Source organism: Bicyclus anynana, chromosome 6 (genome assembly GCF_947172395.1).
Source record: "Bicyclus anynana chromosome 6, ilBicAnyn1.1, whole genome shotgun sequence".
In the NCBI taxonomy this organism is placed as follows: Eukaryota; Metazoa; Arthropoda; class Insecta; order Lepidoptera; family Nymphalidae; genus Bicyclus; species Bicyclus anynana.
Window position 1 is genome coordinate 18,223,485 of NC_069088.1, and position 23,362 is coordinate 18,246,846.

General features: G+C 38.1%; 1 protein-coding gene across 1 annotated transcript in view; it reads left to right on the forward strand.

Annotated features, from left to right (window-relative positions):
* Positions 1 to 23,362, forward strand: part of LOC112052427 (protein O-mannosyl-transferase TMTC1-like) — a 155,222-nt gene that overhangs the window by 127,926 nt on the left and 3,934 nt on the right. Inside the window, exons 4-12 of the mRNA XM_024091495.2 lie at positions 12,400 to 12,473; positions 15,328 to 15,462; positions 16,232 to 16,402; positions 16,975 to 17,164; positions 18,046 to 18,167; positions 18,831 to 18,995; positions 19,927 to 20,040; positions 20,955 to 21,098; positions 22,693 to 22,892. Coding sequence (XP_023947263.2) covers positions 12,400 to 12,473; positions 15,328 to 15,462; positions 16,232 to 16,402; positions 16,975 to 17,164; positions 18,046 to 18,167; positions 18,831 to 18,995; positions 19,927 to 20,040; positions 20,955 to 21,098; positions 22,693 to 22,892 — 1,315 coding nt within the window. The remainder of the gene's footprint in view (positions 1 to 12,399; positions 12,474 to 15,327; positions 15,463 to 16,231; positions 16,403 to 16,974; positions 17,165 to 18,045; positions 18,168 to 18,830; positions 18,996 to 19,926; positions 20,041 to 20,954; positions 21,099 to 22,692; positions 22,893 to 23,362) is intronic.

The following is a 23,362-nucleotide window of genomic DNA, read 5'->3' on the forward strand; positions in this document are numbered from 1 at the left end:
GACTAAAATTATTTCATAGCGTACGACTATGACCAGGAAATTTAATTTTCTTCGAATATTCATCATTATAGGTACTTTTAAGGATTGATAATGATGATGAATATTTTAATACTGGGTCATGCCTCTCTCCTTATATGAGATGTGGTGGAGTTCAAGCCCACCACATTACTCGAATGCGGGTTTCGGGTTAATAATATTATCAATCACTATCTATTAAGATAATAATAATTAGACGTGGCCAGCAAGATACGAGGATTGAATACATCCAACATTTCTACTGCAGACTGACAATTTTTACTAAAAATTTCTCTTAAAAGAAATAAAATCTTAGTATTTCCACAGAATAATACAAGGTATTTCAAAACCCTACCGGCGTTTCGTTTTTTTCCTTGAGAGATATAGAACCGTAAAAATGGTAACTCATAGTTATTTTAATATTATAAATGCGAAAGCAACTCAATATTTTTGTCTGTCTGTATGTTTGTTATCTTTTCACAACTTAACCGCAGAAGTAATTTGAAACGTGGAGCAAATCATAAACTACATTATATTATATATAAATCCCGGAAAAATCCGTGGTTCCCACCGAATTTGTAAAAACATAATTATAAGGTAACGGAGTCGCAAACGTTCGGTAATTTTGTATAAGTACAAAGTTAAAGTATAACAAAATCGAGTGGGTTTTTCAGCAGCTAGCTTATAATTTAAGTTAATTTTAATATTAATTTCGTCGAGTAGAACTAAGAGTTTGCTTAATTCAAATATTAAGTTCGTCTGATTGACTTATGTGCATTCTAAAAAAGTTGTAGCATTAGCTAGTAGCTAGATACAGCTGCGGCGACAGATTACAGTCTCCCAGACTCAGTAGGCGACTCAGAAGATTAATTTACTGCGGCGGATTAAGGCACTTGGCAGCGCTGCCAACTGCGAGTAGTAAGGCTTACCTGGAAATCGCTACCCCTTCACAGTTCCGAAATACTTCAACGAAGTGGCGAAAATACTGGAGTGAACTTTTTTTCAACGAGCTAGCTCTTGACTGCGATATCACCTCATGTTAAGTGACGTAGTAGACTTTAAATAGGTGCGAGCTATTCATCCCCTATCTGGTTGAACGCAGGGTCTTACCAGAATGCTATGGGTTTAGGGTGGTATATAATCAAAAGGCCTAACACTAGACTATACTAGCTTAGGTATTATTATTCTTTGTTTTTTTGAGTAACATCCAGTGTACGATGACTAACATTCTTTATTTACCTTAACTGAAATGACTGAAACTTTTGAGGTTCCAATCTGTATTAATTTCAGTCTACCAAGGCCGGCAAATTTTGATAGGTATTTTTAAGTATTTGTTTTAATTTAATAGACTTATTTAGTTAATAGTAATTAATGCCTATTTTAATAGTTAAGTTATTCATTTTGTGTTTTAATAAAGCTTACAATCATTAAGGCTTTTATTAAATGTTATTTTTGAAATATTTTATTGGTACTAGAAATCGAACTAGAAACTCGGAAAGATCAAATTATTTAAGTATTAAAACCATTCAGTCCTACAGATGATCCTAGATAATCAAGATTCTACAATTTTGTTCCTATTGTGTATGCACCTACGAGTAGGTATTGTCCTATTAGAAGATTAAAAGGAAAAAAAGCAGTGCAACTTGTTTCTCTAAACATATTTTGTGAATTTGTGAAATGTCTCCCGCGTGTTTCCACTATGGCTATTGTAGTCAAAACTTAATCTAATTTGTCTTCATAAAAATTAAATGTTATTAGTTTTATAAAGCATTTGTTTATTTTAAGTAGCATTAAGACTTCGTCAAGTCAGAAATACAAGAAAAAAGAACTAGTTTTATCTGACGCGCAATGTCAGATTAGAGTTTCGGAGATACTCCCCGACTGCAACCTGAAAGATTAATTTTCTAGCGAGGATTACCGGCTTGCGTCAGTGCCAATTAGTGGAGGCTTTGGCGGGGTGTAGCGAGTAAAGCGTTCAGCTCGGCAACACTACTCCAAAATGAAATATAATCTTACAACTTTGTTTTCAAAAGTAGTGGAAACATTTATACTTAAAGTAATATTCTTTATTAACTATTGCGAACACCAAATCATACTTAAATTAGATTAATAGAGAGCATTCGTAACGATCAGACCTTCATCTATACTTCTATACCAATATTATAAAGACGTAAAGTTTGTGGTATTATATGCGGTAATCTCTGGATCTACTTTTTAAAACGATGGTACATTTCAGCTACATGCATTTTTTAAGGACATTCTTTTTTAATTAGGTCATCTTAATGTCAGAAAAATAATTATTGCATTCAAAGCTTCTTGTCTAAACAAATAAAACATGATTTACGAAAATAGTATTAAGTTGCATTAGTCATTTAATCCGTAATGTTTAACAAAAATCAGATCTTCAATATCTTAATTCCAAAAGCTACAGCATTGAAAAAAGTGATTCAAGATAGAAAATTTTGAAAAATCTGAAAAAAAAAATATAACTTGGTCACCCTAGGGATTTTTGAAAAACTATTCAAATTACTTTTAGATAATTAGATGGTGTATCTACCATTTGCGTTTTATCTATTAATTACAGGACAATATATAAATTTCATGTATTGTTACAGTTACCACGGTCTAAAATCCTCACAAGCATGGGCGTATTTCCACTTTTATAAAATTACGAATACCAATAACCGCCTTCCGTTAAACATTCATCACTATCAACCCATATTCGGCTCACTGTGGAGCTCGAGTCTCCTCTCAGAATTAGAGGGGTTAGACCAATAGTCCACCACGCTGGCCCAATGCGGATTGGTAGACTTCACACACGCAGAGAATTAAGAAAATTCTCTGGTATGCAGGTTTCTTCATGATGTTTTCCTTCACCGTTTGAAAAACGTGATATTTAATTTCTTAAAATGCACACAACTGCAAAGTTGGAGGTGCATGCCCCGGACTGGATTCGAACCCACACCCTCCGGAATCGGAGGCAGAGATCATATCCACTCGGCTATCACGGCTTAAACATTATATTCACATAATGTTTATCTATTTACTCTTTGGTGTTAGTAGGTACTACCTCTCGAATACTTCTTAAAGTCTGAACATCATGGGACAGTGACTATTCAAACAAAGTTTGTCATTTATTAGTGTTTACGGACGTATAGATTGGCCCATCAGTTAGGCTGTCAGTTATAAGAACAAAAGCGCGCCAAATGGCTATCCGATTGTTCCGAGGCGCTAAGTGAAGGAGCAACGAAACCTCGTCGTAGTGTCGGCACATGATTGATGTTACCGCTTTGTTACTTTTTACAGCGACGCCACGCGCTAATCTGTTCATGTACGTGTATTCGTATTTCTAATATTTTTATGTTTATTTTTTAAATTTACTTTTTATCTTTGTTTAGAAAGAATCATTAGGTCGTTTTTTATCATCGACATATAAATATCATCTCCAACCACGAAGACGATTTTGACCAATAGAATATAAGTATAAGTATTTGTTGATATGTTTGATCAATATTTTTATTGCGCTGCGGGACATTTGAGTGCCCAAGCAACCGGTGGTCAGGGCTCCAGAGTGAGAAATCTCCTCATGCACCGTCTCAAGAATCACTGCCTTTTGTATCCGACTCTTGGTCCAACAGTCATTATTATCAGCCCATTTTAAGGCATTACATAACTAACAATTTATTTTAGTTTTACACAAGTACCTACTTATTGCTATTTAGAGAGTAATTTTGTAGTAGTCGGGTTTTTGTTTTAGAGTAATATTCTATTTTTCATTCTCTCATTGTTCCATCATTTCATTATGAGCATCCTCAGATGTCCATTCTACAATATTCATACTCAAGCCCTTGCAATTTGATATTAGGTAAATATTAAAATAAATAAATCATGATAAAGAAGTGCAAACGCTTTCTAATCAATAATTTAATGAACTATTCAGCAAAATACTGAATTTAGTTTAGACTATTCTGCTACGTTGAACACCTTGTCACCTGCCATCGCCTCATTATCACCAGTTGTTCTATTATCGCAACAAAGAGCCAACAAACGTCACGACGCCGGCGCTAAGTGAGGTGAGGCGAACTCAACTCATCAGCGACACCACTTGTACTTACGTCGGCCATGATTGATGTTACCGCTTTGTTACTTTTTACCAACACCGCCATCCATTCTGTTACGCTTTGAGTTTAATCTCTTTATTTACATGTTTAAGAGTCTATATTAAGATTCATGTTTGGCGAAGTTTTCTTCCGGTGTTTTAATGCTGTTTGAGTTTACTTTTGTTTAAGTGTTTTTAAATTGTTCTGACGTGAAGGCGTTTAAATTGATTGCTAGACCTGCATTATAACATGATAAAGTAGGCTTTAGGATTTCAGTTTTAGTAGAACATAAAAGTTTTTTTGACTTAATCTGGTCACCAAGAAAACAAATAAAATATTAAGAATGAGATTGGGATTGACGCTTCAGCCGCCACTTTGCTCCACGGTTATTAATGTTGGTCAACGGACTTAGGGGAATAATTCAGCGCTTGTACTCGTAACTAGCGCCTCCAAGAGATATCTTTAATGACATCCCTCTACCTGTTGAAACACTACGATTTTTCATTGTTGGATCGCCATTCCAACACCTTGAGCACCGCCATTGGCTCTTCAAACTTCAAACTGTGACTTCAGCTTGGCGACTCGATATATCTTGGACTTTGTTACTTCTACTGATCTCCCCGTGTTTTATTTCATCATAATCCTATCCTACTTCTTACTAATATTATAAACGCGAAAGTTTGTATGTATATTTGGATGTTTGTTACTCTATAACGCCGCTACTACTGAAGCGACTTGGCTGAAATTTGGAATGGAAATAGATTTTACTCTGGATTAACACATACTTTTTATTCCGAAAAAAATCCATGGTTCCCCGAGATTTGCGAAAACTGATGATTTTGATGATATGAATGTTTGTTACTCTTTCACGCCTCAACGACTGAACCGAATTAGCTGATATTTGGTATTGAGATATATTATAGCCTGGATTAACACATAAACTACTTTTTATCCCGGAAAAATCCATGGTTCCCGAGGGATTTCTGAAAACTAAATTCCACGCGGATGAAGTTGCGGGCGTCCGCTAGTTATTTATAAAAAACCCGCTGAGTGACTCAGCTTTATTAGCTGAACCAAAAGTTACGACTCTTATCAAATTGATTTCAAATTCATAAATGTAAATTATATTATTTCCCTTAAGCACATTTATGGTTGGATGCTAGTAGAAAATTTAAGTTTGAATGAAACTCGTGAACTAAGTAGGTGGAGTGCGCGCCTGTTGAGCAAACAATAGCACTACAAGCCTTAACTATAACGTAACGTAGTGCGCTCTGTAGTCTGCTCACTGCTCGTTCCAACTACTTTATTTTGCGGTCCCGCTCTAGTGTATTTGTAATTCAATTTATTTATGTTTGAAATAGTATTGCAATAAAGTAAATAAATTGTTAAACAACAACTTATTGCATTCTGAATCAGAATTAACATTTTTATATTTACTTTACGTTTCAAATCCTTCTAGCTAATTAGTAGATGTTCTGTTTAAATACGAAGACGTCTCAATTATCCACAGATATACACAGTAATCTTTAACATATTGAAAAGCTACAGTTCTCATCATATTTCCATTAATGTTTACCAGGCTTCGTCAATATAAACGTAACGCGCAGCTAAAAATGTATATGACACAAATACAATACACATGGCTTCATTTAATGGGCAAACTTCCCCTTCCCAGCTAACCTCAGTGTAACGCACGTAAGCAATGTTTCGCGTAAAACATTTAAAACGAGGTAAAAACTTTTCAACGGCAATAAGAGCAGTAGGGGCCTATTATATCCCCCTGCCTCCCCCCCCCCCCTCCTGCGGCGGTGACCGCTGCAATCCACTTGAATTTTTTATAAGCTTCGCCTTGTTTGTAATTCGAGCGCATTTCGTGAATTGCTTAAACGCTCCGCTATTTCGGGAATGTTTGCATAGTGTGTGTTTTGTATAACCGGTGATTATGTTCTGATTTATTATGTTGAGAGCACTGTATCCCAGCTGGATTAGTCTGTAGAATGCATACCCAATGTAGAGCCAGATAATGGAATTACTTAACAAGAACAAAAATAATTATGTTACTCTTACTCTCACTACTCACTTAATAGGTATTCTGTTTTAAATAAATATGAAATTTTGTTTGTGTATGCCGATCGGTTTTGATAGTACTTTTCAATAAAATTCAGGAAATTAGTTTACGCTTGACCATGATCTTACTTGATAGTTAATAAGGTCTGATGTAAGCTACAATAGAATGCTAACAAAATGTCGGCGTTATCATTATCAACAAATACTAATGATCATAGATCTTCTTTATCGATCTGCGAATTTCTGTTCGTAGTCATACTGAAATTGGATAACAGCTTGTGTGATTTAAATGTTTGCGCTAATATAGTAATTAGAAAAATGAAATGAAATGGAGAAATCGAATTAATATTTTTTATTTTTCAGTTCGATCCATTCGGCTTGAAAATAAAAAATATCAATATTGGTAGATAACTTTATATGATTGCCACATCGACATCAATTTTAGTTGGTACTACGTACGTATAATATAATATGTTAAGGCCAATATGTGGCTAAATTGATAATGCGGCCTTAGCCTTATATTTGTAATAGACAATCAATTTATTTTTACCTGTTTTTGACTTTGAATGTGCAGCTTAAACTATATTGTATATTATTGAATAAATGTAAACCGTAAATTAAAAAAACTTAAAATACTCCGCTCAAAAAGTTTTTTTTTAAAAACCCTGTTTGTAAACCTGCAAAATTAAGGATCCTGTAGTAGGATCTCATTGTGTAAATTTAGTAATTTACAATATAATATCATGATCTAGTAATAAAACGCCACATCTCTAATCTCTGTCGCAGCGGAAGCTTATTAAAGTTTAATTCAATATTGTTATTACCAACTATAAAATTATCCTTCACTGTGATCACGCGGTGCTACTCCTAACGTCGCCACACTCCGGTTGATATCCGTGTCACTATTATAATGGGATATTTTATTGGTCGCGCTCGTAGCTCCGCGGAGCATTATCTCGATTGCTTCCAGGGGCATTGAGATATTTCATAATGCGCCATCAAAACTTTACGTCCTCGGAGGCTTTAGAGTATACAGCCTCCGATACAAATCGTAAACTATTTTATAGTCTTTATTTATTATTAAGGCTGGATTAGTCGGCCCCCGGGACAACGGGATGCGTGATTCCGTGAAATAAAATATCCCCGTGTATTTCGTTTCTGTATGTGACCGAAATTTCTAGAGGCCTATTATTCGATTTATGTTTTTATGGCCGGGAAATTGTTACGTTGACATAAATTTTAATGTTCACATCTGAATTCAGATTTTATTTTCCATGGCTACTTGTATTTAATAGAGAGCATATCTCAGAGCTTTTGATTTAGTAACTTAAAGTTAAGCAATGACGATTTCTAAAGAAATGAAACATCACTAATTTTTAAATTCCATTCTTAGAGTTTTTAAAGTTATTGAGAAAGAAAAGAGTTATTTTTAGCGAATTTTTGCTATCGATTATTTCAGCAAAATAAATGATATTTAAATGGGTGCCAAATTCTATAGCTTATAGAACTTAAAATACATGAAAGGTCAAGATTTGAATTGGCTAATTTTTGCATAACTCGAATTTAACTGACACTCTCCGCGCATCTCAATAAACAAATGTTTATAAAAGGTATTAACTATTAATCAAATATCAATTTATTTAGAATCAAATTAAAAAATCGATTCCATGATCGACTGAGGTTTTACGATAGAATCGAATCCATCGCGAACGGCGCATAAGTTCGCACAAGTCAAATGTTATTATTCCACGCCTCGTATTGTCCCAATTCATCAAACAACTTTATCCGGTGCGAAACTGTAAACAAGATTACAGACTCCGCCCTAACTCCGCGCTAACTCTACGCTAACTCTGCGTTAATTAACAGCGTCTGAACGTTTATTGTTTTTAGCGCTTCGGTTCGCGGGATGAAAGCGACGGTTAGGGCTTCTTTAGATTAAAATCAAACATGCGACTCCCAGTTTCTATTTGTGTTACTGATTTGTCGTTGGCTTGGGGTCTTGTTTACGTGTACCTACTGTTTGTACGGTGAGTTCATATGGTAATATTATTTTAAAAACATTAAATATACTAACTTACAGAGCTACTTTTTATTTACTTTACAGCTTATAATTTTGTTTGGATTTTCGCGGCTTTCAGGGACTTTCAGTAAAATCTTTATCAACCCATATTTGGCTCACTGTTGGGCTCGAGTCTCCTCTCAGAATGAGAGGGGTTAGGAGCAATAGTCCACCATGCTGGCCCAATGCGGTTTGGCAGACTTCACACACGCAGAGAATTAAAAAAAATCTCTGGTATGCAGGTTTCCTTACGATGTTTTCCTTCACCGTTTGAGACAAGTGATATTTAATTTATTAAAATGCACTTAACTGAAAAGTTGTAGGTGCATGCCCCATATCACATTCGAACCCACACCCTCCGGAATCGGAGGCAGAGGTTACTGGGCTATCACAGCTTTCAGTAGAATAAGTTACTGATATTATTGGCATAACGTGAAAGGCTCAATCTGCGTTTAAAGGATTGGACTCAACACTCAACGGGTCATGATATGAGCTTGAAATAATTATTGGAGGGAAAGGGGAATAGAAAAAGTAATATCAAAAAAGATAGGTGATATTATTATTATTATAATATAATTATTATCGTTACTAAGTGCCTTTTTCCTCTTGTAAAGTTGCCACAGTAGGTAACGTTCGCCGAACCTGAAAAAAACACAGTAAACTATTCGTAAGCACACCCACTAATTAATTTGTGCGTCACCATCGCATCGAAACGGAACACCGTTCCACAGTATCTGTGGTATCAGCCTTCACGGAATAATAATATTACGTAAGATGCATTACGTAAAGTCCTCACGCAGCGACGTAACACAATTTTGCTCTTACCTGGATGTAGTTTCAGCCGGCTCGTATTAAGTGGGTAATGTTATTATAGGTTTATCTCTATATGTTATAATACTAACTCACACCGCGCGGTTTTATCTGCCTGGTTGCCGTTTCCGTAGGAATACGGGGATAATATATTGACTATCACTCGTCACTATTTTATTTCATTTCCATTTGGTATTTAATACCGATGGCATTCGAGACTTGGTCGCTGACTGTGCCCTCATAAGAAGGCTCTAAGGCTCAGTCCAGAAAGGGCCAATTCGCCGCGATTCTCTCCCGCGCGCTAAGTTGGATAGCTACCATCCTATGGTGGCCATAGGATGGTAGCTATCCAACCTACCAAAATGTTACAATAACAATAGTTTTAAAAGGCAAACCAATTGAACAAATATCGAAAAAAGTTAATAAGTCGTCTCCTCTCCGGCCACAAAGTGCTAGACAAAGACAAATAGAGGAAGCCCTACAAACGCTCTTAATGTGAACTATTGGAAGGCAATATTCTTAAAGTTTTCCTATTAGCCGGCTGATTGCAGGACTTGTCTCGCTCTCGGGTTTAATTTGAAAAGTTGCCATCGCCATGCAATTTATATCGGAACTTGAACGAGGAGTCTTCATTTTTCACTCGATTGCTATCATGGTCAGAACTTGACTAGACTAAATGTAGCCGTTCGACTTGAATAAAATATTTTTTAAGTAGTTATTCTTCGGAAAAGTCACGAGGTCTCATAACTTTATGTTTCAGTAACAGTAGAAGAAGTCAATGCAGTCAGAAATCTGTTCAAATGTTTTTAAAAAATATATATTTTGTTTATTACTACCTACTTCCGTGTAATGCAATTCCTCGGCCCGCAACAAGTTTCTCATACGATTTTTGTTGAATTTCAGACCATTAGTTCCCAAAACAAGTTATGTTAAATGACAAACTAAAAATCACCATGGTACTGATAAAGCAATGTTGCTTGACAGCAGATATATCTATTAACCTAACCATGGCAGTAGTTGAAGCGTGGCAGGCCCTATAATTCCCTAACTCGGCGGAAGTGAATAGAACAACAATCACAATTAAAAATGTGGCACCGATAACTTGGAATCATCTCAATGCGACAGTTGAATGGTAATCATTGGCATCCCCGCAATCGGCGACGGCCCCTGACAGTCGCAAACCTCTTTAAAACACAAAAATTAATCGCCGACAAAAGGGCCCAGTAACGAGCTTCCGGTCATTAAAGGCTCGTGCTAATTGATGTCGCCGAGTGTACCGCATCACCGCGCAGCCTGGCGCGACGCTCACGATTTATTGCAGGATTCTTATGCGTCTGTCTGCAAAGCTCGTGAAGCGAATTGGTGGTGGCACGTATTGCTTTAGACAAAATGTGAAAACCGGAGAGTGATTTTGTTAGTCAATTTAAAAGGTAGGCAATAGTTATTTGTGCCACTGTCATGTAATGAGGGGCATTGAACCACGAGTGCTACAATTGCTAATTACGTGCAGAATTACGTGGAGAATTAACAAAACTTGATAAATAATATATAATTTGGCGTTGGGATTGGCCTCCTCAGTTTTGTATCGGCGTGGCCTCTTGGCCGTACCTACTTCTTTTTATCCCAGAAAGATGTACGGTTATTGCGGGAATAACTAAAAAACTATTAAATTTCACGCGAACGGAGACGCGGGCATCCGATAGTCGTATCAAAAAACCGTCATTAAATCTTATGTTCCCCTCCTATTGCTGGAACCGGCTACAATAATGATATCATCATCATCACAATCACTACACACAAAAAGTTTAACGATTTAAATACTGGAGTCAGCATCGCTCCAGGGTACAGCCTAACTACATTAGGGTTTAGAGAAACGTTTCAAATAACAGAACAGTTTGCCAAAAATCCATTAGCAGGACTGACGAAGTTTTAACAGGTTTTGCAAAAAAAACGTTTCGATATGGAATCAGAATATAATTTATACCTATTATTATTATAATATCAGTATTGTCTCTCCTACGACGTTGACTACCTCAGAAAAGTTTTACATTGTCGAGAACTTCATTTTACGACTCCTATTATTATAAAAAGATGGCTAAAATTTAAGTTAGCTAATTATAACTAAAAGTTAGCAAAAAAAAAGTTAATTAAAAATTACCTTAAATAAATTTTTTATTTATTTAAACAAGAGACTGGATTCAATAAACAAAAATTGAACCAGTCTGCTATTTGATTAAATAAACAAATTATTTTAGCTAAGTATAGTTTTGAAATAAAGGACCAACATGACGCAACCTTCATAAGTTATTTAAAGATGTTTGATTTCTCTACTATTTAATTTTGTAGGTGAAAAACGGTGGTAAAGTCGGTTGATTCTCGAAATGGTAACATATTATCGAAATGCCTTAGATAAAAATTTATTTCCTCTGTTGCCTAATTTATTAATTTCTTAATAGCCCTTTGCCAGGTTATATTTCGCTAATGAGTTTTAAATACCTATTAGAGACATTTTCTTTTCTGCGAGGTTACTACGCTATGGTTTAATTATATGTAATCTATTACTTAAGTTAAATATTTTTGCGAAATTTATATTTTAAAATATTATTTTTAATTTACGCATCAGTGTGGTACTGTGGAGGAAAGTGTAAATTCCCTCTGTTATATGAAACAAAGTCATAATACAACGCGCTGGCAGCCATTGTTGTAAAGTACATTACCGTGGCGTAATTACGCACTGGACGGCGAACTAGTTTCATCTAGAATAGCCACAGAATAACTATGATATTGTGCTCTGCTAGGCAGAATAATAATAATTATACCTTATCTAACTTAATACCTTAGCACAACCGGAAACCTAGCCGGTTAACTAAGTTTACCCGTTATAATCCTACTATTGGTCACCATCATTATGAGCCTATTTTAACATACCATTATAGGGCCTCACCTTCCTTATAGGTGAGGGGATATGAAGCTTAGGCTCACCACGCTGCTGCGATACGGGTTGGAGGGCCAAGAGACATTCATTCTCATTAACATCCAACAACTCCGGGCTGAAATTATGAAAATTTTCACTGAAAATGTCTTAGAAGAAAGAAAAACTCAGTAGATATTTTTTAGCCCTACCCAGGATTCGAACCCATGATATCAGGACCCGAAACCACTGGCCCAACGAGAGAGGTACTTTAGGGTACAGGCGTGTTACACCTCCAAGTTTTTCACTCTGAACTATTACTGGGATATTGAAAGCTCAATATTTCATAGTCCAACCCAGGACCTCTAATCTGAACTAACTCCTCTACTAACTGCTAGAGCAAGGAGGCAGTTTCATACCGTGTTTCATTGTTTCAGGTGTCAGGAGTGGTCGGACGCGCCGATGTGTTGGCGTGTGTCTTCTTCCTCTCTTCTCTTCTACTTTATCACGGGTAACTCTCATATTATTTTATTATTTTATGTATAGTTGTATACCTGTAACTGACGAACCAAGCACAAGGCCCACGTACTGGTAAGTAACAAACGATCACTTAAAAATGTAACACTTTGCAAGACATACACGTGACACGTGCCTGTGACCATTAACCGGCTTATTTGTTAAGTCTCTGTGCCTGTATTTACACCAGCAACTATAGCTCTCAGGCTAAAACGTAGCAATAAAGCTTAGCTGCGGAAGTATGAGGATAGTTCTTTCTCAGAAGAGCTCTGTCGTAAAACGTTTACTTAAAAAAATCACGAAATTAAGGTAAAAAATTAATTATTGAATTGGTGTACTCGGCAAATTATCACTTAACATAAGTGTTCACAAACACTTAACTAGTAAGTGACAATGAGACTGGAATCATCTCATGCAGATGAGACTTTAACAACAACACTCACAACTTATCAAGCTAACAACAAAGTCGTTTATTAATTGGTCGCGGACTGTCCTTAGTCAATACCTGCTGAGCTCGAGTTTCCTCTCAGAATGTGAGGGGTTAGGCCAATAGTCCACCGCACGCTGGCCCAATGCGGATTGGCAGACATTACACTGCAAGATGACATAATTTATGTGACTACATACAAATGTTAACCTAGCATACATTACTTCAACATTACAATCAAGAAAACTTTCTTGATTGGTTTCCTCACTATGTTTCCCTTCAGAGACACGTGATATTTAATTTCTTAAAATGCACACAACTGAAAAGTTGAAAGTGCATGCCCCGGACCGAATTCGAATCCACACACTCCGGATTCGGAGGCAGAGGTCATATCCACTGGGCTATCACGGCTATCACCGACAACATAGTATGGTATTATTATAGAAAAAGAGGGTCGCATTAACCTAATTCACATAACCCTTCATGCAAACCTTATTATCAGCTGACTTGAACGTTATTAGGCTAAGAAGTCCTTCGACATCTTGAGGAAACCTAACAAATGAGGCCTTGTGGAGCTTACTATATACCTAATGATACAGTAAGCGAGTTTATTATAGATACGACTTCATTACTACTTCACTACTACAAACTTACAACTTACAAACGAACAATGGCCAACATTCAAACAATATTTTTTAACTATTCATATTTGCGTGTATGAATGTGAAATATGTTCTTACAAAAATAAATTCTCCATCAATTTCTTTATATAAACTAAAGTAATTTACATTATGTAGACGCTTAAGAATTTTATCTACAACTTTCTGGCTTTAAATTGTTCTTGAATTTTTAAATCGCCTTCCGCAAATAACATAGCAATTATGTTTGACGACCTCAGTGCAGTTTGTAGTGCTGTGTTACTCAACAGAGAGGTCCCGGGTATGATTTCCAACACGGGTTAGTTAGGATTTAATATTATCTAAATTGGCCCAGATCTGGGCAGGTCGTATACATCAGCTGCAGCTTACCACAATGTAGACTAGATGTAGACGTGGACGGCAGCCTGGGTAGCCAGACATCCTTGTAGCTCATTTTTAGGAGCTGAAATACCGCCCATGATTCTACCATAGGTACCTACGTAGTCGTCGTTATCAACCCATATACGGCTCACTGCTGAGCTCGAGTCTCCTCTCAGAATGAGAGGGGTTAGGCCAATAGTCCACCACGCTGGCCCAATGCGGATTGGCAGACTTCACACATGCAGAGAATTAAGAAATTCTCTGGTATGCAGGTTTCCTCACGATGTTTTCCTTCACCGATTGAGACACGTGATATTTAATTTCTTAAAATGCACACAACTGAAAAGTTGGAGATGCATGCCCCGGACCGGATTCGAACCCACACCCTCCGAAATCGGAGGCAGAGGTCATATCCACTGGGCTATCACGGCTCCTACGTAGTACGGTTGCCAAATGTGAAGTTTGGACTATGGTGGATTTGTAGATAGCAGGTTTCAGACCCAAGTTTATTTATACTTAGAGGAAAAAGGGGAATATTGATTATATATGTATTCTAATATTTTTAAAAACATATAAAGCTTTTTTGACTAGTTAGTCTCTAATGTACAAATAATTCGTAGGTACACCCGTCTTCTCCTTAATATTGTTATTCACTTCGTCCCTTGTCTTCGAAATAAGTAACTTTGCAAAGAATGCTGAGAAAGTTGAATGTTCCCGAAACTTGTGGAAGCGTATTACGCCCGAACGTTGCGAATTGGCTCTACTGTGTTACAGTCGAGCCTTCCATGTTGTCTCCGTATACTGAGTAACATACCGTATAGTATATGAATATCTACATAAAGTATGTCAGTGTATGATATTGATAATATTCGTAACTCGAGGAAAAATTGCTTTACTCGTTACAGACGGAAAATTCTTTCATTGTTTTCACGTCCCACGTAAGTTTGTAACTGACATCAATAAAGAAAGGTTTTCGTCGCAGAAAAACGTTACGTCCTGTCGACTGTTTTTGCAATTTAGTCTTCTCAATTGTATGTAATTGCTTAAAATAGTAGGTACACAAGGCGCTAAGTGAACCTATTTATATTGAACGACTTTGAAGTAAATCAACTTTACGCACGTTTAACTCGGAGGAGTGAGTGGCGAATGAGTTTTGAAAAGTGTAATCGAGCGAGACTTTTGAGATGCGTGCTGCCATTTACAGGCATAGTTAAACAGTATTTGTTTTTAAACTACCAGTATACCAGTTTTTAGTTAAAATGGAAACAGTCCTTTTTTGTATTTTTAGTTAAATTGGAAACTAAAACTTTGCGCTTTATTTTTTTATTTTTGAAAGAATTTTCATCTCAGTCGCGTGGTCTACAGCTAACTCGTTCTCATATTAATCTGTTTTATAACTGTAGTTCGTCGGGGCGCCGGCGCGTGTGGTGCAGCGTGGCGCTGGCGGCGCTCAGCATGCTGGCGAAGGAGACGGGCCTCACCGCGCTGCTGCTCAACCTGGCCATAGACATTCACAGGAGCTGCAGCTCCATGAGCAGGTACTGCCATTGCTGCACATCGTATTTGTATACTCGTACTTGCAAAATGAAAAAAATATTTTGCAGGTATCTTGTTTTAACAACAACCAATGAATGCATTGGGTAGTGACCCTGTCTTCCACATCCAAATCCATCGATTTCCACAACTGGCAGATTATTAAAAAATTAACGTAGGTATACGATTTATGTCTGTTGGCTGTTATACGAACCAGTGCAGAGAAATAATTCCTGACTGCAGCACCAGTTTATGGCAGACTAAATTCTTTACTGCTAAAATTAAAATATTTTTAGTGGACTCAATAGTGATTACAAATATAAGAAAACTAATGCCGAACAATGGTTGTAACTGCAAACTGTAAGCAAAATAAGACCCTAGAATGGCAGAGAATGACCTTGAGTGAAGTCACGTACTTGTGAACTAGTCGACTATTAAAGGATCCTTTAACCCTACACACATGTAGGGTTAAAGGATCCTTTAATAGTCGACTAACACTTCCCTTTTCCACTCAAGCCACTCTCCCCGCCTATCCCAAGTAACCCATAAAGAATTACACAACAAGAGATGTGGATGGTTCGAACGCTTCGAGCACACTGAAGCCAACACGAGATCGAGCGACGTCATATCCGTCGCAGACTACTATTTCCAACACTAAACTGCGATAACAATATGCAAAGTTTTGTTGTTACCTGACCTTCGGAGAAAACCCTCATGAGATGACAAAAAATCAATTGTCACCAAAAGTGAAAATACTTTTTTTCCGGATTCCAGGTCGCCAGTAAGATGTCGGTGGAAAGCCTACACAGTGTGGGGGCGCGTGGCACGGGGCCTGCTGGTGTTGCTGGTGTTGGCTGGCGGGCGGCTGGCGCTGCTGCAGGGCTCGCTGCCCGCCTTCTCGCCGCAGGACAACCCGCCCGCCTTCCACCCTTCCTTTGCTATACGGTTGTTGACACTTTACAGTTTTCTTTATGCTATAGAGGCTTGCGCTTAAAACTAAGATGAAGAGGATGAGGTCTAAGTTAAAGCGCGCTTGCCTAGAAGATGCCTATTCACCCTTGCCTTGAAGGTGTTCAATTACATTATGTATTCAGGCGCGTTTGTAACCCTTGCTAAAATTTAAGTTTTTAGCTATAATTGTTTCAAAAATGCTTGTAATCGAAGCCTAACAGAAATAAATGAACTTTGACTTTTATCGGTGTCTGGGAACACCGAAGCCGAAAGGGCATTCCACATTTTAGCAATTCTTATTAGAAACGTTGATGCGAAACGTTTGGTGCGGGTCGACTGGATGTCGACGACAAAATGATACAATTGTAAACGGCGTCTCGCTTGTCTGTGGTAAAACTTCTTTACACACGTGGTGAATAAGGTAGTTGTGGGTTAAGACGAGTTTTATTCACGAGTACGTCAAAAATTTACAACTAAGCATTAAGTATATTCGTTTTATTACGAAACACCCAATGTATTCTTACGAAATGTTTGTAATGCGTTCTTGTTTCCATGTTGCGGTTCAGGTTGATGACGTTCTGCTACCTGGCCGCGTTCAACTGGTGGCTGCTGCTGTGCCCCTGGCCCCTCAGCCACGACTGGCAGATGGGCTCCGTGCCGCTCATCACCAGCGGCTGGGACCCGCGCAACCTTCTCACTTGTGCGGCGCTCATTGCACTGCTAGCGCTCTCTTACCGCTGCTTCATGGATTTAGAGGTAGGTGAGGCAACAACAGTCGTTGGTCGAGTGGTTAGCCGGTATTGCTTCAGATTACGAAGAAGAACAAGAAGCTTCAGTAATATTTCTTATCCTGGAGTTGGGCATTTATGGTGTTTTACTCAAATGCCTCAGATAGTATGTTTAGTTTAAATTTTCGGTCGGCAACTATCATTAACGTCTGAGTGGCTGTTAAAGAATTAATATTATCACCCAATGCCCGCCTGCACAGGGTCTAAGCTCTGTATCACTCTCATGTAAGGAGGGAGGCCGCGTAGTGGAAGTGGCTGTATGAAGAAGGTGCAGGGTCGTGTGTGGTGACGCGTTTTCGGATAACTCTATGGTCCAGCAGTGGACTGATATTGGCTGATGATGACGAATTACACAAACAACTGTAGTTTAGTATTGTATTTGCCATTAATTTATGTATTACATTCATTCGTGCGAAATTTCATTTTTTTTTTTTGGAGAATAACTTCTTTTCCCTTTATCAGATTTGCGTCCGAGAAACAATGTATATATTTTTCTGTTTAAAAATATGACTAATATTTGCGTTCGCCTACCAATTACCTACTACAAAATACTGTGTTAGAAGTGAGTACTAAATAAAACTAAAAGCCTAGCACAGGCATAGGCAATGTTGTTCTATATGTGCTGTTCCGTATGAAACCATTGCTTGCGACAGTAGGTACATGCAAGTAACACGTTCTACAATGCACTGCCCTGTACCTGTGATTTCTCGTGTGCTTCTGATTTCACCGGAAACTCTGAGCACAGCGACCCTGATTGGCAGCAAAGATTATCAGTACAGACTGCACGTCAGCAGGTACTAGTTAGATAGTTAGAAGTTAATATAATTTTTATGAATTCTCCGTTTTCAGTTACAGCGGCACACGCCTCTGATGGTCGGCCTGTTGCTGCTGGTGCTGCCGTACCTGCCGGCCTCCAACTTGCTGGTCACCGTCGGCTTCGTGGTCGCTGAAAGAGTCTTGTATATTCCCAGGTAAAAAAATACATAATGACACATTATTATCCACCTTTGGCGCAAAGAGGCAAGTCTAACGTGCGACCTACGATATTATCCATGAAGAAAAATCGTCCCATAAACACCCACCCTAAACCGAAAATATTATACCCTATCGATATTTCCGGTCCTTTTTTTTATAAAAAAAAAATGCCTTTATGTTTAAAGTTACTCTCCAACTAATCTAGTTAGGAGTGTGTACGACAATAGACCAGCGGGCGGAGATCGAACACCAATCTCTCGGTAATGAGTCCGGTCTCTTTACCACTGAGCTATTGAGGCTGTTATTAGTCGATTATCTTCTGGAGATAAGTCCTGGCGCGCATGTTAGGGCTTGAGGGATTTATTTCTAGCTCAATGTAAAGTTGTAGCTAGCTAGCCTTCAAAAATGTTTATAAATAGGTATTAAATATTTACTGACACTAGCTCAATTTTCAAGTTAAAAAAATAAACTAGCAAACGCACGCTAATCTGTTTGTGTGAAATTCTGTTATTCACAAATCCCACGAAGCAATGGAAATTTTTTCCAGAGTATAATCTCTATCATAGTTATGGTTACATAGTAATGGGATAAAAGAGTAACAAACACACATACTTACACCGTCTAAACTTTGTTGAAATAATATTGTTTTGAATTTTCAGCGTTGGTTCCGTAGTAATAACAGTATACGGGGTCCAGCTGATGTGGAAGCGAGGCAGCAACAGCAGACGGCTCCTAGTGCTGAGTGTTGCCGTCCTTGTCGCGTCGGGTGCTGCTAGAACTTACCTCCGGAACAGGGACTGGAGAACTAGGGAGAGTCTACTGAGGTAACAATCATCAACAACCCATATTCGGCTCACTGTTGAGCACGAGTCTCCTCTCAGAATGAGAGGGGTTAGGCTAATAGTCTGCCACGCTGGCCCAATGCGAATTGACAGACTTTAAATGAGTAATATAGAATATTAAGAAAATCGTCAGACGTTTTTCCTTCAAAAGGTTTGAATCACATGATATTTAATTTCCTAAAAAGCACTTTTTTTTTTATTCTTTACAAGTTAGCCCTTGACTGCAATCTCACCTGATGGTAAGTGATGATGCAATCTAAGATGGAAACGGGCTAACTTGTTAGGAGGAGGATGAAAATCCACACTCCTTTCGGTTTCTACACGACATCATACCGGAACGCTAAATCGCTTGGCGGTACGTCTTTGTCAGTAGGGTGGTAACTAGCCACGGCCTAAGCCTCCCACCAGCCAGACCTGGACTAATTAAGAAAATCTCAATCTGCCCAGCCGGGAATCGAACCCAGGATCTCCATCTTGTTAATCCACCGCGCATACCACTGCGCCACGGAGGTCGTCAAATGGCACGTATGGAAAGTTGAAGCTTTATGCCCCAAACCGGACCTACGTCCTCCAGATCAAAGTCAAAAGTCATATCCACTGGGACATCACTACAATATACAAAGAAACCAAGAAACCGTTTTCTATTTTCGCTAAAAAACATTCCAAAATATTTCACCGAAGCTAATATTAATAGCCTCGACTGGCAACAGAAGGGCTTACTTATTTTCTACGCAAAGAATCAGCCTTGTTACAGGGAAATTTAACCAGAATACCTGGAACCATTTCTCTTGGGCATAATTTATATAGCTATTTCATTCTTTGCACACGTATGGAAAGGTTACTCATTTTTTAACCACTTTAGTGCCAGGTCCTCTTTGTAGGTAGTGTTCATTGTTGTTGTATAATTTTACAGGGCAGACCTAGCAGTGCTTCCACACAACGCAAAGCTGCACTACAACTTTGCTAACTTTCTGAAAGACATCGAGCAGCAAGAGAACGCTATTAAACATTACAAAGAAGCGTTAAGGTATTCTTTTAAAGACTTATATTATAACTTAACACGTAGCTAAAATATGTTTGTATTTGTTTAGTAATTATGTATTAAACTCAAGCTCAAATCGGTATCATTATTATCAACCCATATTCGACACATTGCTGAGCTCAATTCTCCTCTCAGAATGAGAGGGGTTAAATAGTCCACCACGCTGGCCAAATGCGGATTGGCAGACTTCACACACGCAGAGAATTAGGAAAACTCTCTGGTATGCAGGCTTCCCCACGATGTTTTTCCTTCACCGTTTGAGACACGTGATATTCAATTTCTTATAATGGACACAACTGAAAAGGATAGACACACAATTTTTTTATCACCTACAAATGAGATTTGGTTTTATCTGATATAGATAGCTAAAAACGTGTCATCGTAACAAAACGCTAATAACACTCGGTAGCCGTTAGCATGGTAACTAAAAGTCAAAACCTACAAAACAACTTCGAAGCAATTTTTATTAATTAATCCAATCCGGAACTCAGACAAAATTATGCTAGTAGTAGCATAATTTTGTCTGAGTTAGTAGGAGGGGTTTTTAGCTGGTACTACCCAAACGGGTGTCCATGAGGACTTTCCCCCCTATGAAGAAAAAAAAAAGCAGGTAGTAGCATCTGATAGTGTTCATGCAGTGAATTTACTATTAATAATAATTACCGAAGTATTTGTAGCAACTTAAGGTTTAATTAATTATCTAATTACCTACATCAGATCGTCGGAGGCTGGACATTGTACGGCGTATGTTGTGTGCGTGTTCCTACCAAATGTCTCGCGATGTAATGAACTTCTGAGATAGAGGATCAAGTAGGCTGTCTACTTGTTCAGGCGAACTTTGACGAATTAAATAACATGTTATGAGGAATGAGTAATGACTATTCTGCGTATGTTTCCAGACTTTGGCCGAGCTACGCCAGCGCCCACAACAACCTGGGCACGCTGGTGCAGGCGGCGGGGCGCGCCGAGCATCACTTCCTGCAGGCGCTCAAGTACAACAGGGACCACGTCAACGCGCACTACAACCTGGCTAAACTTTACCGGTATGTATGGTAGTGGTAATGTTTTACCGCAAAGCGAACTAGCCTTCCGGTACGATGCCGTGTAGAAACTGTGAGAGGTATGGGTAGAATAAACTTGCACCTCTTTCGAGTATGCTTTCGTTTTAGACTGCATCGTCAGATAACATCAAGTGAGCAAGGGCTAACTTATCAGTAAATAAAACAAATATACTTGGTCTTCTTTAGAGAGTTCCGTTTGTGCCTTTTAGTACAAAATTACACTATGGGCATGTCGTAGGATCATTTCATTGACTGTTTTTTTATTAAGTACGTTAATGGTCAAAACGAACCACAAACGAATCACAACCAATAATTGGTGGTCCGTTTGTTCGTCAGGACCTTTTTTGTAAATGTATATGTAGTACTCCTTATTCAGCGATTGTAAACTTTGGAAACAACAAATTGTAAAAAAAAGTGACTTCTGTATTGTAAGGGATCCAAAACCTTTCAATGGCAAAGTTAACTTTTACCCTGATTAACGTAGATCAGCTTTTCGACAAATCAAGGTTCGATGCTTTCATAGTTCGTAGCACGTAATTTTCAAAAAGCATCACTCTCGGTAGTCCGCTTTTGTTTATGGTACATATCATTGAGCAAAACAAGAGTCCTGTGCACATTGCGTTGACGTCACAAGTCAAAGCCAGCAACTATAACTATTTAGTTAGCGCCAGGACGTGACTGATAAGGGTGCTGATAACAGCTTATTTGTGTCTCCTGAGAGATGTTTGTCGTACGTCCGTATCTAGCACAATAGTGACCATGAGCAAAGGTTTGCCAGCTTATATTTGTTCTATAAATAATTATTATTTACCCTTGTGATGAAATTGCAGCAAAGATAAGAATTAAAGCATTTTTTTAAATATTTTCCAACCCTATTCTTATTTTGCAAGGTCTTGTTGTTTCTTTCTTTTATGCCTGAAGAGCTTTGTTATTTTCATTACCTAAGCATAGACAAACTTTATACCCATAATGTACTAAGATATCTTGTTTTTAATTAAAAGTAACCTACGCTACGCGTGAGTATTTTTCATAATACTAAAATAAATAAAATCTGTGCGACTAGTTTGGAAACCGTCTGGGTTCTTCGTCACTAATCATGAACTTGTTTTGGCAACACGATACACAGAAAGCTAAAAAAAGAGTAGTTTTTTAAGGAAAAATCTTCGTCGTCAATCCCTAGTCTAGGGGCAGACTTGCGTAGGTTTATGGGGACTTTTTATCTACCCACATAAACCCTCTCACGAACGGTGACCACACAGCACACTTAATTGAGATGACTCCGGGTTCTCCAAGGAAACTCTTACCAGTGAAATCAGGGATTCAACCCGATTTCTCTTCGACTTAAAGCCAGCTTTTTGACCTATTGAGGTTTTTGAGGATTAAATAAATATTATACTATTACAAGCAAATCACTATCTGTATAATCCCAAATTAACAGTAGCCTATTTTATGGCTATTAAAATCTCATTTCATCGTATAGGTATATATAAATACGCGTATATTACATAGTCATGCGAATCGAACTCACGGCCATGAATACAGATTTAAAAGTTAATAATAATTGTACACCTTTCAGAAAAAAGAATCGTATACCAGAATCGCTGAAGATGTTAGAACGTTGCCTGTCTCTGGAGCCGCGCTTCGTGCAGGCGCATCTGGAGCTGTTGCACATCACGCCGGAGCACGAGAAGAGGCCCACGCTGGACCGGCTGCTGGAGTTGGAGCCTACCAACTGGGAACACTACCATCTGTACGGGAACTGGTTAAAAGGGAGAGGTATTGTGAGACTTCTGAAACAACTGTTAGAACACCTTAGTGAAGGAGTAAACCAGTTTACTAAGCTGTCAACGGGTTTACTCCTTCAGTTACCTCTCATTCCGAGATTGAACTTTTATTTTGCCTAATTGATTGAGGTATAACCATACGTTTTCTGTGGTATAACCACTAGAGGCAGCTCCCGGGCCGGTTCTAATGACTTGCTTGATGTCGACCTTCCACCTAGTGGAGGATCAAACACTGCATTTTCCGATGCAGATTCACCACTCCAAGTTTCAACACTTTTTTTTTTTTTTTCTTCTTCAGGAGGGGAAATCCTCATGGACACCCTAAAGGGTAGTGCCGGACTCCTACCGGCTAAAAACCCCTCCTAATAATAATAATATGCTCCTTAAAATAGATACAGCTTTATTGGTATACATAAGTTGGCAGTGTCGTCCGTGATTTAAAGGTCTACTTAACATAGATAT